The sequence below is a fragment of the Nanorana parkeri genome, unplaced genomic scaffold (genome assembly GCF_000935625.1).
Source record: "Nanorana parkeri isolate BGI_ZX_2015 unplaced genomic scaffold, ASM93562v1 scaffold817, whole genome shotgun sequence".
Taxonomy (NCBI): Eukaryota; Metazoa; Chordata; class Amphibia; order Anura; family Dicroglossidae; genus Nanorana; species Nanorana parkeri.
This window is the reverse complement of record NW_017307085.1, coordinates 741,563-759,619: the sequence shown is the minus strand read 5'-3', so window position 1 is coordinate 759,619 and position 18,057 is coordinate 741,563. Positions and strand designations below refer to the sequence as shown.

At 43.8% G+C, this 18,057-nt stretch overlaps 1 protein-coding gene across 1 annotated transcript in view; it reads left to right on the top strand.

The window, feature by feature from the left end:
- The window catches only part of LOC108794148 (interleukin-10 receptor subunit beta-like), a 32,041-nt gene extending 30,208 nt beyond the window's left edge, over positions 1-1,833 (top strand). The window contains exon 7 of the mRNA XM_018565141.1: positions 1,652-1,833. Within this exon, the coding sequence (XP_018420643.1) occupies positions 1,652-1,789 (138 nt within the window). The 3' untranslated portion in view covers positions 1,790-1,833. The remainder of the gene's footprint in view (positions 1-1,651) is intronic.
- Positions 1,834-18,057: the final 16,224 nt, after the last annotated feature.

Sequence of the window (18,057 nt, the reverse complement as noted above, 5' to 3'; positions counted from 1 at the left end):
CTATCTATCTATCTATCTATCTATCTATCTATCTTCTATCTATCTATCTATCTATCTATCTATCTATCTATCTACTATCTATCTATCTATCTATCTATCTATCTATCTACTATTTATCTATCTAGCTACTATCTATCTATCTATATATCTACTATCTATCTATCTATCTACTATCTATCTATCTATCTATCTATCTATCTATCTATCTATCTATCTATCTATCTATCTATCTACTATTTATCTATCTACTATCTATCTATCTATCTACTATCTATCTATCTATCTATCTACTATCTATCTATCTACTATCTATCGATCTATCTACTATCTATCTATCTATCTATCTATCTATCTCCTCTCTCTCTCTCTCTCTCTCTCTCTCTCTCTCTCTCTCTCTATCTATCTATCTATCTATCATTATGTATCATCATTTTAGTGCGCTAGAGAGCCCACTGGAACACGCTTTGTGTTAACGCACCACAAAGTCTACGTTCACTCTCTCTCTCTCTCTCTCTCTCTCTCTCTCTCTCTCTCTCTTTCTCTCTATCTCTATATCTATCTCTCTCTATATCTATCTATCTACTATCTATCTTTCTATCTATCTATCTATCTATCTATCTATCTATCTATCTATCTATCTATCGATCTATCTATCTACTATTTATAAATCTACTATCTATCTATCTTTCTATCTATCTACTATATATCTATCTATCTATCTATCTATCTATCTATCTACTATCTATCTATCTATCTCTATATATATCTCTCTCTATATATATCTATCTACTATCTATCTCTCTATCTACTATCTCTCTCTCTCTCTCTCTCTCTCTCTCTCTCTCTCTCACTATCCATCTATCTATCTATCATTATCGATCATCATTTTAGTGCGCTAGAGAGCCCATTGGAACACGCTTTGTGTTAATGCACCACAAAGGTGTGAACGTAGACTTAGAGTTGCCTATACCCAGGGCCAGATTTCCCACAAGGCCAACCAAGGCCCAGCCTCTGGGCAGCAGGGGTGTGGAATTCCTATCTCCCAATGCCTGGGCGGGTAGTTATTTTCTACATTTAGCCCTGCTTTGGGCAAGCAGAGCTCAGTGTACAGTGGGGAAGCCTCCGCTTCTCCGCTGTACATTTAGCTCCGACAAAAAGCAAGTAACAGCCATCTTTGTTGTAGGCAAAGATTCACTGCACAGTGCGTCCCCGCTGCCACAACCAAGATGGCCACTGACAATAAACCTTAATGCCGGTGGCCATTTTGGTTATGGTAGCAGGGACGCCCTGAGCATGTGCAAGATTTCCAGTGCGTTCTGCCAGAGAAACCCTACACTTTGATTGCCACCAGCCCCTTTATTTGACTTGACACCTGTCCGCTCCAGTATTTTCCAATAACGAACATTATATAATTTTACAATGCACATTCATTTACATTGCATGTAGTGGGGTGCCAAAATTGCACCAGCACCTGACACAGTGCACCACAACGCACAGGAGTGCCTTATCATGCAGAGCAAGTGCTTTGCGGTGCCACTCAAAATGCACCAATGCGCGTAATGCAGTGGTGAGTCGGCTCCCATAGTGCCTTAGCCAGCGTGTGTGTGTTCGGTTTGTGTGAAGTAACTGAAATGTATTGTTTTTCTTGCAGTATTTAAGCAAGCCGTTCAATAGCACCCCAAACCTGCCAACTCAGCCCTCAGAAGAATGTGGGGAGTCCTGTGAACAACTCACCTTTCTGTCAGAGGAGAGCGAAGAGACAAAGGAAGAGACCAATGAAAGTGCCTAGAGGACAACTCCACATTTAACACTATTCTCCATAACCTCTCCTTCATTCTATAGATTCACTTTACCTGTCATGAGAGAAATCCCGGTTCTGCCATTGCCAAGTTCCTCAAAGTTTTATGTTTCCTGTCCATCCTCCAAATTCCCTTTCCAAGCCATTGCCTGGAATAAGTACTCTGTCAGTGATGCTTTCTTTTGCAGATTTTGCAGCATTTCTGCTATTATTTTATACATTCCTGTTATTATAAGGAACTTTATATTGATTCAAATTTCATATATTAATATTGAGAGTTAATGTGGCCATTGCCCTCATTTCTATTGGCAGCCTCACAATCCATAATGATCTGCTGTTCCTTGCCATGCTCCAAAGGATCCTGTGCAGATATCCAGACTATACCACTAAAAATGGAGGGTATTTTTAGCTGGCTTTAAGCAAACCTCAATTTTGCCCATTTCATATAAATTTACCAGTTTGCCTTATAGGTCAGCTGACCTCACTTTGCCTGCGCTCCGCCTCCAGGGTACCCCAAAACTCCCTGTACACATTTGGACTTTTTGAATGTTGTGCTTGGCTCTGCCCTCCTCCTTATTCCCAAACCTCCCTATTGGTCCTTTAATGTGATTGGTAGTCTAATTTACCAAAGCTCAGGATGTAGACAGGGCAGGGAAAGCTCAAGCTTTACTCTTCGTTCACACCTTTGCGCACGTTGTTGTGCCATAGTGCCATTCATTCTTAATGGCTCCCCAATGCACCTTGCCGTGCACAGTAATGTACATTAATGCACTAATGAATGATGGTGCCTTTTTGTTTGGTGTGTTTTAGTGCGCTAGAGAGCCCATCGGAACACGCTTTGTGTTAATGCACCACAAAGGTGTGAACGTAGACTTAGAGATGCCTATATCCAGGGCCAGATTTCCCACAAGGCCAACCAATGCCTGGCCTCGGGGCAGCAGGGAGTAGAGGGGCAGCAGGAGTGTGGAATTCCAATCTCCCGATGCCCAGGCTTTTGGCGGTTAGGGGGTGCATTGAGGAACCTGGCCTTGGGGCAGCGTAGAGAGTAAATCCGGCCCTGCCTATATTTTTGTATTTTCACACTGAACCCCCTGCGTATGCATTTTTCATCATATGCACAGTTTGAATTGCCCAGGTATGTGCCTTGTGACAGGTCTACTTTAATCCAAAGTAGAACCAATGTGCAAAAATATCTGAGTTAGCAGGACTAACTCAATTCTGTTAGAAGATGTAAATGTTTTTGTAAAGTTATTTTTTTTTATACTGTTCATTTGTGGTTTACCTGTACCTTTGGAGGAAATGCAAGTGCTGCTTCACCTGCTGTTAGTTGGAACAACATTGGGATAATTTAATAAAGACAAGAAAAGACATGCAATGGCAGTAACTGTATCATCCATTCGGATATCAGTCACATCAGTAAGAGATTTTTAATTTACTCAGTTGCCATGGTTTACAGCAATTTCCACTTTGCTCTTCATCATATTAAATCAGCTCAATGTTCAACCTCATTCGATGTTTTAAAGTAAGCCCCCATTCACACCTAGGCATATTGTAATATGCGCGTCTGTCGCGTCAGCGATTCGCGGTAAAAAAACCGTGCGACGGTCGCGCGATTCTGAAGGCTACTTGGCTGTATCCCAATGGAAAACGCCCTACAAAACGGCCCAAAGTAGTGCGTTTTCAGGCGTGGGCCGTTTTGTAGGGCGTTAGGGACGGGCGGAAATACGGCAAGGTTGGAACGAGGGCATTGACTACAATGCAATTTATATTTTTGACAGTTTTGTAGAGCGTTCGTCGGGCGTAGGACGCGCTACAAAACGGTCAGGTGTGAACGGGGCCTGAACCTGTGTTTTGCCCATGCAGGGTAAAGCAGCAGGTTCTTTTAGCCGAATTGTTCATCTCTAACTTCTACTTTACCTGTCTTTTGACTTTAAACTTTAAGATATATTTAGATGTTTGTGTTAAATTATAAACGTCTTTGTAAGGTATACACATACAAGTAATTACACTATTTTCTTTTCTTTTTGCTGTACTTGTTACCTGAGCACAGCAATGAAAAGCCTTTATATCCTAAAGGCCCAGAGCAACCAATCGGAATCCAGATAGACATAGAATCTGACTGATTGCCCATTATTACATGGATACAGTTATATTTGTTTTATATCTTTATGTGGCCTACAATAAATGGGGACTTTCTATTGTTTTTGTGATTAACAATGATTTTTTTAATAACCTAATAAATATGTATTTTTGCCAAAAGAAACACGACTGTCTTATGAGTGAAATACATGTTTTTAGCTATATACATTATTTGGCCAACTGTGGCCAACGTTTGTGGACATCTGATTATCACACCCCTGTATGAGCTTGTTGGTCATCCCATTCCAAAACCACGGGCATCAATGTGGAGTTGCCCATCTTCTTCCTTTGCAGCTATAACAGCCTCCACTCTTCTGAGAAGGCTTTCCACAAAATTTTGGGTGTGCCCATGGGAATTTGTAGAATTCAGCATTTGTGAAGTCAAGTACTAATGATGGACAAGAAGACCTGGCTCACGGTTCCAATTCTTCCCAAAGGTGTTCAGTAGGATTGAGGTCAGGGCTCTGTGCTGGACTTTTAAGTTCCTCCACACCAAAGTCTTTATGGAGCTGGCCTTGTACACAGGGGCACAGTTATCCTGGAACAGAAAAGATCCTTCACCAAACTGTTGCCTTCACCAAACAAGTCTTTATAGAGCTGGCCTTGTACACAGGGGCACAGCTATCCTGGAACAGAAAAGAGCCTTCATGACTAGGGCTAAGTAAAGCAGAAACTTGGACTTTGGAAGATCATCATGTGCTCTTTCTACAGTTTTTGGATGGGGGAAGGTGCCAGGGCTGAATCAAATTGCCTTGTGAGTAATGTTGAGTGTATATCTGCAAAAAGCAGATACATTAGGCCTTCAATAGTCCGTTGCCCCTCAATGCATTCACAAGATGTCCCATTGCTAAAACATAGAGTCCAAAAACCTTTCATAATACAACTGGTTTACAAACGACAACACAGAACAGCCAATGCATTTTGGGGGCTCAAAGACCTCCCCCTTCCTCAGGGCTTAAACATATTGTGTAGTAATATGGACTCAAAGCTGACACAAATCACCAGGGATTCATTATTTGCCGCATAAGGCGTAACCAAAATCAGCAAAACTTTTGGGAGTTTTTGGACTCTCGGATTGTTTGGTGCTGTCATTGGACTTTATATAAATGAATCCTGAATATAATACCGTAGCTGGCAGTGCAGATTCCTGCATTCATGCCGTTTCTCGTGGATGGGGGAATGGAGTGATTTCTCTTGCTCAGCTCATGGGGCTAAACGAGAGAAAATCTCTAGCTGTGTATGGCTAGCTCACGTAGATGATTACATAGTATACAGTCAGTAGATTCTGGTGCCCGGCATCTTAAGGATTACATCAGCAGTCAATTTACTGGTCTGATATGTTGGAGAAAACCTTCACGTTCACATTGCAGCTCTTCATAATTCCCTGGAATAGGTGTTTCATAACACTTCCACTTCATCATTTTATGGCATGACACTGCATATTAGATATTGTAACAATGCGGCATGTTGCAACATCATATCACCGACACAGTTACTGACTGGCAGTGTATTTCTTGGCAGGACAATTCTTCTTTTAAATTTTATTAAAGCATCTGAGACAGAACTGCTTTTGTTGTCTGCAGAATATTGATTCCCACCCCCGGGGACTACTGGCCGTTGTTTTCTACATTCTGCAAGGTTCTGTAGAACGAGGTGCTATAGTAAGAAGATCAATGTGTCACTTGCTGGACTGGGGTAATTTAGGGGCTGATTTATAAATGGTCCACCCAGTGAAGAGCTATGCAGATGCTGTTTACATTACACTAGATGGAGCCGAGGAGCGCAGGTAATTCCTGTGGTGCTGCTAGTGAAATGAGAACGGTATCTGCCCGGTAACCCCATAAAGTATATAAAGCCCAAACTTTTTTTTCCATTTTGGATAGAGTAGGGAATGGTTAGAATCCCTATCAGTTTTTCTCTTTGTCCTGTAGGAACAGCAGGATGTGAAGGAAATGCCACCAGACAGCTGTCGCTGGAATAAGTGTTTCCACTGGAATATTTCCTCTTTTTCTGTTCTGATGACAACTCAAACTTTTCCCTAGCTGGGACACAGCAACCAGGCAGGGTGTGGAAGTGGCAGCCCTTTGTACTTTGATGCATGTAATGCATATTTCATATATGTCTGCAATTTACCATGAATTATATTTTGTAGACATAAATAGTTGATCTATATGACATCATTCTATTTGACTATTTTGACTCCTGCGTAAGCTCTGGGGTTTATTCTGTCTCTCCTCCACACCATGAAAGATAGGAATCACCAGCACTCAGTAGATAATGTTCAAATGGGCCATGCAGGGTCCCTTCATCAGGGCAGAGATGTGACAGAGATGTGAGATGGGTCACATCTCTACCCTGATGAAGGGATCCTGCATGGCCCGGAAACGTTGGTTACTGCAAGTCGCGACATGTGTGATGATTTGTCCAAATAAATGGACGTTACCATTTGAACATTATCTACTGAGTGCTGGTAATTCCTATCTTTCATTGTTTGCTGTGCACGGCGCCATCCGTGATTGTCACTACGAGCACCACCATTGTTATTTGGGCTGGAAACGCTGTAAGGAGTGTAGGGGACCCTACCGTTCTCCTCCACACCAGACATGTTTACTGCTCTTATTCCACTGTAAACCCTTGGAAGCTACAGTGGGTGATGTGCTGGTTAAGGATGCATGCACATATACATTTTAAAGCAGATATTTGGAAACATTCATTTAAATCTATTCCTCAACAGCAACACAGAATATAAATCCAATATTATGCGCACCAAATTACATAGTTAAATAGTATTTGAGGTTGAATAAAGACATAAGTACATCAAGTCCAACCTATTGCCTGTATGCATTTATGTTTGAGCAGGTGTGTGCGTGTATACGAGTCCATGTGTGATTTTTCTCTTAAGAGTACCTGTACCCCTGAATGTTATGGTCTCCAAGGAACTCATCCAGGAGTTTCTTGAATGATTCCACACTCTTAGCTGAAATCACTTCCTGCGGCAGAGACTTCCAGACCCTAACTGCTCTTACTGTGAAGAACCCCTTGCGCCCCGTGTGTGGAAAAAAAATTTCTACCAATTTGTGGTGGTGCCCTCTGGTCTTTGTTATGGAGCTAACCGTAAACAGTTTGTTATTAATGTCCCCCCTAAATCTCCTAACCTCCAAAGAGAACATATCTAATTTTAACAACCTTGCTTCATAGCTCAGGTCCTCGAACACCTTAATGAGTTTGGTTGCCCTCTTCTGGACTTTTTCCAGCTCAAGGACATCTTTTCTGAGTATCGGTGACCAAAACTGGACCGCATACTCCAGATGTGGCCAAACCAGTGATCTGTAAAGTGGCAAAATTATAGACTTGTCCTTGCAATACATTCCCTTCTTAATGCAAGACACGACTCTGCTCGCTTTGTTTACAGCAGTCTGGCACTGCACGCTGTTCTTCAATCTGCGGTCAATAATGACCCCCAAATCCTTCTCCGTTTCCAACTTCCCTAGTGGCACACCCATAAGTGTATAGTCCATTTGCCTATTTTTAACTCCAAGGTGCATTACCTTGCATTTATCAACATTGAGCTTCATCTGCCATACAGTTGCCCACTCCCCGATTTTATCCAGGTCCTCCTATAATGTTATAACATCTAAATCCGTGTCTACTACCCTCCCACTTTTCGTATCATCAGCAAACACTGAGGAATGGCTACTCACTCCCTCCCCGATATCATTAATAAACAGGTTAAAAAGCAGGGGACCCAGTACAGAACCCTGGGGCACGCCACTCCTGACTTCAGCCCAGTCTGAAAAGGTGCCATTTATCGATACTCTTTGTGCACGTCCTTGTAGCCAGTTTTCTATCCACATACACACCATTCCATCTATGCCCATAGCCCTTAGCTTGTATAACAAGCGTTTATGTGGCACCGTATCAAATGCCTTGGAAAAGTCTAGATATACTACGTCTACCGGCCTCCCTCCATCCAGATCTCTACTTACCTCTTCGTAAAAAGGTCAGCAGGTTGGTCTGGCAAGAACGATCCTTCCTAAATCCATGCTGGTTATCAGTTATAATGACATGATCCCGGACGAATTCCACTAAGTAGTCCTTAATAATTCCCGCTAGCAGTTACATACTATGCATGTCAGACTAACTGGTCTATAGTTCTCTGGCATTTTGACCATTTTTTGAATATTGGGTTGCCTTTGCAAACCCATATATTTTATTGAAAAAGTACAGGTGAAATCCTCACTGTGCAGCACTTAGCCAGTGCCGAGAGCAGAGGAGGGGGTGGAGATAAGACCAGTTGCCCTGCACAAGGAGAGAATGTAGCAGCGACCAGTCTTTATTTCAGGACGTCCTGCAAAGAAGAAAACTCCAGGAGTTGTTTGATGCAGGATTACTGCACATATCTGGATACACAAGCAATGATACACAAGCCTCATGTACTTAGACAATATCTGATTAGCCCAGAGTGGAGCTGTATGGATGGTTTCATGTTCACTTATTCATAATCTTTATGTTGTGTCATTTTCACATCCCCTTCCTGTTATCTTCTGATGAAGCCGTATCCATCTGGGAAATGCATTGAGAAATACCGTTCACTAGTCATCATAGACTGATTATGTATATGACTCATCTGATGGGTTATAGTTCATTTATGTGACTGATATAGATGATCAGTGGAGGTTAAGCTTGGAGAACTAATACAAACAAGCGCGCAAAGCTGAATTTTATACTTTTATAATAAAAGAGTATTTGTACATTGATACTGATATTGTTTTTGGTATTCTTGAAAGTTCCATTAACTACTGTTATTATTCTGATAGCAGTAAAAACCTGACAGTGGTTCTGACCCCTACCCACTCAAAACCACTCAAATAAGGTTTTGGCAAGCTTCACTGTGACCTGACAATCCGAGCTGCAGAAGCGGGTGGATGAGTGAGAAATGTTTTCAGTACTGCAAAATAAGTCCACATAAATGGGACTCATTACTATTGAGTAAACCATGGTCTGTCAAATTTCTGTTTAGCACACATCAATGGGATTAATATAAACTATTCTGGGGGAAAAAACAAACGAAAGATACCTACGTACACAGTAATAAGGCTTAGTTCACAAGAGCACATTGCATGCAGTGTGATCATCAGCATGCATTATTTTTAACACGAAATGTTCAACTCTGGATAAAATAGGGGAGTGGGCAACTAAATGGCAGATGAGGTTTAATGTCGATAAATGTAAAGTAATGCACTTTGGGGTTAAAAATAGGCAAGCGGAATGCACATTAATGGGAACTCCACTAGGGAAGTCAGAAATGGAAAAAAGATTTGGGGCTTATAGTAGACCAGTTTGAATAATAGCTTGCAATGCCAGCCTGCGGTAAACAAAGCAAGCAGAGCTAAAGGAGAACTATGAGGTGAGTGCTTTTCACTCACCTCATAGTTCTAGCCGGCCTGTGACAATGAGACTGTCACAGGTCGGCTCAGTAGATCGGGAGGTGAGCGAACACATACCGGCGTTCGCTCACCTCTCGATCCTGTCACGGCTCTCTGCCATGACAGGGGAGGGGCTGGATTTCCCCTTCCCCGCTCCGATCCGCCAGCGCTGACTGGCGGAACGGACGGGGGAGAGGGCGGGTACAGCTGGCTCTGCCTCTAGATAGGCAGAGCCAGCTGTCAGTCACGCAGCTGGGCGGATCCCGGCACAATTGTCGGGATCCGCTTCAGCTGCGGCGTCTCAGTATACCCCGAGCTGCAGCTTGCGGTATACTGAGCCTAGGGTGACGGGAGGACACTAGTTTGTGTCCTCCCGTTACCCTAAGGAGAACTATGGGGAAAAGCCTTAACCCCATAGTTCTCCTTTAAAAAGGGAATGTATTGCAGAGACAAATCTATCATTTTGCCACTTTATAGATTACTTGTTCGGCCTCATCTGGAGTATGCGGTCCAGTTTTGGTCACCAATCCACAGAAGGGATGTCCTGGAGCCGGAGAGAGTCCAGAGAAGGGCAACAAAACTAATTAAGGGGATGGAGGACCAAAGCTATGAGACAAGGCTACTAAATCTAAACATGTTCACGCTGGAAGTGAGGAGCTTAAGGTGGGACATGATTTGGATGTACAAGATGTTCAATGGGGATAGCAACATCAGCCATAAACCTTTTACAGTAAACTCCATAACAAGGACTAGAGGCCACCACCTAAAACTGGTGGAGAAAAGATTTAACCACAAGGGGCTTCTTCACAGTTAGAGCGGTTAGGGTCTGGAACTTGCTGCCACAAGCAGTGGTATCAGCTGAGAGTGTTGAATCATTCAAAAAGCACTTGGACGCCTTCCTCAGAGACTGTAACATAAAGGGGTACAGGTACTTTTAAAAACAAGAACACACAGGGACTCATACACACGCAGAATCACAAACATACACGCAATAGGTTGAACTTGATAAACCCGTGTCTTTATTCAACCTCAAATACTATGTAACTATGTAACTCACTAACAACATTTTGCAAGATGAGTTTACTACGTCATTTATTTTGAGGCATTTTATATGAAACGACAACATATTGGTGATCTCTCCTTACAATACTGCTGGCTCCAAGTTATCAATAACTGACTTTCATGGAGATGTCCATTGAAGAAATGACGACTCGCAAGATAGCAATTTATAAGAATACCAGGACTTCAACAGTTGAATGTCTCTTTATTGTGACAAAATAACACTTTCACATTGAGATAATCATTATGGCATAAAATAACTCCTCCACCTTAGCACTCTGACCCTGCAGTGAACACTGGAAGTCAATATATTAGACCTCATGAACAGAAGAACGTGAAATTTTTCACATTGTCTTTTATTTCCTAATATAGGAGAGTTCCCATTAAACAGAATTCTACATCATGTGATTGGCGATAGAACACTTTGGCATAATTATTCTAAAACAGTTCTTTACGCCTTCTATTAGTGTATTCCTCAAGGTGTGTTACAGTAATAAAACGCATGTACTGTACGTTCACCCAAAAGGAATCCTAGGCTGGTCTCAATGCTTGCAGCTCCGGAGGCACCTATCCTCAGTAGTCAATTATATTCTACCTGGGATTCTGGAAACCCAAATACAACACAGAAGATTGCCGGGACACAAGTTGTACAAGGAACAAAAATCTATTATGACTTCAGATACACAGAGGGAGTTCTGCCACCTATACCAAGTCACATCTACAATGTCCATCACATGACTAGATAATCAAGTGGGGGCACATGTATGGGCTTGGTGGTCCTCTTTGCAAATAGCAATTTATTTACTTTGTTTTTATCTTTGTGTTCGCACAGCACAGCTAAGGGATGCCACATGCAACTCAGGGATTAGCAAGGAGACCCAGCTGGTGTCAATGCTATGGGATGCCACATACAACTCAGGGATTAGGAAGGAGACCCAGCTGGTGTCAACAGGGAGCATTAGGCTGCAGTGCCCCCCTAGAATAAAGTCCCCTCCCCCTACCATATCTCACATTACTCCTTCCATGACGAGGACCCCCCCCGATGGTTCCTGACGCTAACTCTGGGAGGTGGAGCTTTGTTGAAAGGGGTGTGACTCCGCATGCCACGGGATGTTGTATCACACAGCAAAGACAACGAAGACTGCAACTCTTCTCTGATATAGTGCAAAGGGAACGTCATAAAACGGAACTCCATTCACATATACAGGAACTGCTTTTCCTGTTTATTTCATTCTGTTTATGGCACAGAGCAAGCCGCGTTGCTTAAAATACATTTTCAGTGTGTCTGGGAAAGATGCATACCAAGACTGGCTGGACAGAATCAGAAGTAGGAACCATTTTAGAAGGTAAACCAGTTCAGGTATTTTGAATATCAGCTATCACACAAACTCCTTGCTGAAAGTCCGGGACAAAAGGCCCATCGTGTCCATACAAAAATACATTACATAAATAAGAGCTCAGTGCATATGGCTGATCAGCTTTAGAGGTGTATGTTTTCCTTGCAGGGATAAGTGGGAAGACAAGGAAGCCAGCCTGCTGCTTCTACAGTATATCAGAATCTCTAGGTGGGACCTTTGAATCCTTTGCGCATCCGTCATGCATGATGTAGAAGGTACAGATACGCTTGTCCTGACTGTGTCCATATCGGTGCAGGTGCTCGGCGTCCCAGTGGTGCAGCCCAGAGGTCACCAGTGCTGCTGTATTCTGTATGTACAGTATGTAGCTCTGGGATGTACATTGTTCCAGTTCCTGTTATCCCTCTACCAAGTGCTCAGGTCTTCTCTGAAGCTGGCTGGCTGTGATCAGGACGCGTTTCCACATTACCATCCTGGCCAGGGTCCATCTGTACAAGAGATACCTGATCGTATTGTTCTTCCATTGTGTTCTGAGAACATTCCACAGAGACTGATTGAGGAGGATCTTCCAAATACTGCAAAAGACAGAACATCACATGATGGAGTTCATCAGAACCTACAATTAAAGTACAAATCAGCACTGGGCGGGTTTGGAACGGCTGACCCAATGAGGGATCGCACACTACTCCCAATCATATTATAAACTGAAGTCTAACATGAAATGTTGTTATTTAGGGCTTGTTCACGCCATGTTTGTTGAGCTGTGTTGTTCTGCACACCACCGTATATTCATGGCGTGACCAGGGCACATACAAAACACATTGGGGACAGTAAGATTTTTGCATGCCTTTTGTTCTGATGCAACTCCAATGTATTCAGCTGATTTATACTGAAAGTTCAATTGGGATTTAAACCTTTTATTGGCAAGACATCATATACCAGCATTCTCCAACCTTTGTGGCACCCTTTAAAAGTATGCAAAATCTCGAGGCACCCCAGTGTAAAAGGTAAATGTAAAAAACAAATTCTGGTTTACCCCAAAATCTATAACAAATCCTTATGCTAGATAGGGTCTGGTATGCATTTTAAGGGGGGACCACATGCAAAAAACAAACAACTCTTCACATCTAAGTCCCCCTCCTCCTTTCATATCAGAAGCTCCCTTTCCCATCAGAGTCCCCTCCCCCCCTTTCCCATCAGAGTCCCCCTTTCATGTTAGCGTGCCTTCCTTCCCATCAGGAGCCCTCCTTTCCCATCAGGAGCCCCACTTCCTATTAGAGTCCCACCCTTTCACCTCAGAGTGCCTCCATCACATCAGGAGCCCCCCTTTCCCATCAGGAGCCCCCTTTCACATCAGAGTGCCTCCATCACATCAGGAGCTCTCCTTTGCCATCAGGAGCCCCCCTTCCTATCAGAGTCCCCACCTTTCACCTCAGAGTGCCTCCTTCACATCAGGAGCCCCACTTTCCCATCAGGAGCCCTCCTTTGCCATCAGGAGCCCGCTTTCACCTCAGAGTGCCTCCTTCACATCAGGAGCCCCACTTGCTATCAGAGTCCCCCCTTTTACGTCAGAGTGCCTCCTTCACATCAAGATGTGTATACAATCACCGGGTGTACTCACCTCCAGAATGTCAGAGGGGATCCTGTAAGGACCATCAAGCCATTTCTTGATCCTAGACCTTGTCACGTGAAGAGGTCTTTCAGGGATGATCAACAAACCGATTACCCCAAAAATGAGTACAAAACCGAACACACACCCCAGTACCACAATCAGAGTCTTGTCTGAAATAAAAAAATCAAATTGTTACATACAATGACACATACATTTTAATTAATCTAGAGAGATATAAAAAAATGGCAGCTCTGTAATTATTATTACATCATACAATAACAAATACAAATTTAATTAAACAAATTAAAAAGATAATTAAAAAAGATTAATTAACAAAAAGAGAATAAAAAGATTAAAAATTAAAAAAAGCCAGACTCTAGACAAATATAAAAGGAAAAGAATGATCCAGCTCTGTTATTATTTTTACATCAAACAATAACAAATACAAATTTATAGGGATGCACCGATACCGGTATTTCGGTATCGGGTACCGATATTTTTTTTTCCGGTACTCGCTGATACCGAATACCGAGTACCAGAAGTCCCATTCAGGAAGCCAGGCAGCATGTAATGACTTGCCACCTGGCTTCCTAAATACCCGGGAAGCCAGGCGGCATGTAATGACTCTTCATCTGGCTTCCTGATTAGCAGGGAAGCCGTCCCCATCCTTCTCATCACTAGGTGACAAGAAAGCATTGAGCCGGCTTCCCGGCCAATCAGGAAGCCAGGCCCGGGAAGCCGGCTCCATGCTCCCTCGTCATGAGGTGACGAGTGAGCATGGAGCCGACTTCCCGGCCCATCGTAAAGCCGGGCGTCGCGTCATTACATGGCGCCTGGCTTCCTGATTAGTTAGATGAAAGTAGTCACTCGCACTCCAGGATATTAAAGTCAATGCTGTTTATTGACTGAGATAACACATCTCCTTAGCGACGTTTCGAGACCATGTGGTCCCGTCCTCAGGCAAACAGCGGCTTCCTGATTAGCCGGGAAGCCAGCTCCATGCTTTCTTGTCACACGTGAGGAGGGAGCATGGAGCCGGCTTCCCGGCCAATCAGGAAACCGGGCAGACTGTAATGACGTGCTGCCCGGTTTCCTGATACCGGAAGTATCGGGCTAGGCATCGGAGCATTTGGGCGAGTACTCGCCAAAATACTCTGCATCGGCACCAATACCAATACTTGTATCGGTATCGGTGCATCCACACAAATTTAATACAAACATTAAAACGTTAATAAATAAAAAATGTAAAAAAAACTGAACTCTAGACAGATATAAAAGGCAAAGAATAATCCAGCTCTGTCATTATGATCACATCATCGCAGTATACGTCCAGCCAAAACCTTTCCTTCTAGTTCTAGATCCTATTGTGTTCTTGCTGCTCACTTCCCCCTCACTTCCTGCCCTGCTGACAATGGTTTTACCAGACAGGAAGTGAGGACAACTCTCCGAGAGGACAGAAGTACAAATCTTAAAGGGGTTCCTGAATTCCCTTACTCTACTAAATAAGAACATCATTTTTATTTCTGTGTCTGTGTTGCTGTTGGAGAGCGCCCCTCATCCGTTACCCCCTCTCTATCCAAAACCAAGAAACAGTTTTGGCTGGACATACACTTTAAATGTATTCCGTGCCTAATTTTGACTTGGTGTCTGGCTCCTGCAGTCTACTGTACAGCAGAGCTCAGAGAGGGGGACAGAGAAATTGCACAAAGAGCCAAACAGTTGTGCTGCGGTATAAGGAGCATGCTGACAGGAGGAGAGAGCAGAATGACAGAGAGATTAGCTCCTCGGTGTGCTGCAGCTTTATTCACTATACAGTTACAGGGTGGGGGTGGGGAAGAGACTGGAAAGGGAAAGTGAAATGGAAGCAGACAAAAATCTCGTCTCCTGCTTGCCAAGCAGGACCGTGCTGTGCGACAGAGCTGTGTAAATCTTAGAACGGGATGGACAGAAATACAAATCTTTTGGTGGGTAAAACAGCCCCCTGATATGTATTTCATCTGTGTATTTAGCTGTTCACTGGGATTCACTGGTCCAATCACATGATTATACTTGTCGTTGACTCATGTTTTCATATCCAAAATATATTTTTTCTGTTCTGAACAGAGCAAGGAATGTTAAAAATTGTTGTCAGTGTTTTGTTATGTCTGTGCCCCGCTGAGTAGATTCCCCTCCACTTCCTGTCCTGGAGACACAACAGGAAGTGATGGGAAACCTCTCCAAATGAAGGAAAATCCCCTTTCAGAGCAGATGTCCCCATGGAAGATTTTCAACTTCTGTTCCAGTGTGAGCCATAAAATATCTCAGATTTTCATCAAAAACTCAGATTTTCCATCGTTTTCTGTCCCCAAGGCAACGACCTCCAGGAGGACACGTACAGAGAATCTCCCCAGAGGAACACAGACAACAATGAACGGCTGGCAGTGGCTACAACCCTTCGTTGCTTTATCTATATTGGATTGGCAGCCGGGTCATTCATTGTTGACCTGCCAAAAAAAAATAAAAGTCCAATAAAAAGATAAGAAAACCGGCCTTTGCAGCAATATTAATCCACAGATCGCCCCTGCAGTACTTTTATTCTGCCACTAGATGGCCTCAGTCTAATGGCCAGCAAATTCAGCCGACTTCCTCTGAGCTCAGGTTGTCCTGGACCGGATTGCACAGTGAAAGGCGAAGCAGCACATTGATGAGCTCATCTCCCTGTCACTAAAGCTTTTTCCTCCAATCAGCAAGCTTCTTGTCAACGGATTGGCTCCTTGTACTGCTTCTTCCTCTTACACTCTAGCTCTAATGTACGGGGACTGCATGAGGCTGATACCGGGTCATATCCAGGCACTGACGCTGCTCGGATTGCAGGATTACAGAACTGCATTTATTTATATGTCAGCTCATATGACAGTTCTGTTGTCTGCCGGCTGCTGAGATTTTTGAGGCTTGTTGGGGATTTTCAGTGCTGATTACTTGCTGTGAATTCCCCTTTTCAATGTACTTTCCGGGTTCACTGTGCAGACAGACAACACGCGGAGCTTCAGCTGCTCACACGAGACCTGAGGGAAATAAGAGGGCTGCCAATGCTGACCTCTCCTTAAAGCGCAACTCCGGGCAAAAGTGTTCTGAGCCCTTGCAGTGGGGCTACCCTCCCTGTACTGCAAGGGTTAACAGCTCGTTTTTGCCTAGGTGCTAAAAAAAAGTTATTCTCACCAAAACTGCTGAGCCGGCTGGCTGCTACTCCGGTCCCTGAAGCCTCTGTCCTACACTGCAGGGATGGTTTGTCCCTCTGCGTCCTCATGTCTCATATAGAATGTGATGATTCATGGGACCTTAGGACCCGTTGCAGCAAAGGGGGATCGGGGCTCTAGGGACCGGTCTAAGAGCAAGCCAGCTCCGCGGTTCCTGTGAATATAACTTTTTATTTTAGCACCTAGACAAATAACGAGCACTTAACCCTTGCAGTGCCGAGGGGAGGGAGGGGTAGCCCCACAGCATGGGTTATAAACACTTTTGCAAAATGAACATATGACCAAAATTTGCAAAAACAAAACCTTTTTTCCTTTAAGAACACTGGTCGCCCGACAGCTAAACCAGCAATCGGAGCAGGCCTGAATGAAACCTATTCTACCCCTCGGGGGGTCGTGCCGACTCTATCGCATTTTCTAACCCCTGATGAAGGGGGAAGGGCTCCCAAAATGCGTTGACATTTTGCTCAATGTGAACTCTAATAAATATCAATTCTGGACCCACACAACCCGCCTGTCACATCCTTAGTTGCCTCTGGCGGCTGTCCCGGAACGGGCACACAGGTTAGCGAGTTAGAGCAAGGTCAGAACTCTATCTGAATACTTGTTCCGGGTCAGGAAGCCATTGTACCAGTTTGGGTGCCCCCATGGAGGACAGGAGGATCACACTTTAAAGGGGCTCTTTGGGGTGGCAACGTGGAGTCACTTATATGTGTAATAGCTCGCCAGGTGTGCAATATGCGCCCTGAGGAACCTCTGCTTATTGGGCGCACTGTGCACACACAGATTTACATGGAGCAGTGAAGGGCCCTCTCTGATTGGAGAAGAGCTCGGCCACATGACTGGTGCCAGTTCCTTTTTCCCCCCTCATTAAAAAGAGTAAAAAATAGAAAACACTGAAACCTGCCAGTCCTGTATAAAGTTTGTCTGGTCTCCTTGTGTGTGCGGTTCTGACTCAAAAATTGTCCATCGTATGTCTGTGACATGGACATTAGATTGTAAGCTCTTTGGTGTCAGGGGTCGAGGTGAATGGTTCAGCTCTTTGTGAAGTGCCCTGTGATCAGGGCCGGGTTTCCCACAAGGCCCGGCCTCGGGGCAGCAGGGAGTAGAGGGGCAGCAGGGGTGTGGAATTCCTATAACCTGACACCCGGGACATGCAGTTCCGGGCGCCAGGCGGGCAAGCAGAGCTAAATGTACAGCGGGGAAGCCGCCACTTGTTTTCTACAAGTGATTTCAGCGATGCCACTGAGATCACTTGTATGCAGCCTGCAGGTCTCAATAAAAAGAACCTGTCACCTCCGAATGCTATCACACAAGGGCTTGTTGTCTCCTGTGTGATAGCAATAAAGTTAAGTCAAAAAAAAGAAAGAAAAAAAATTATTAAAAAAAGTAAAAAAATAATAAGAAATGATAAATTAAAATAAAAAAGAAGTAA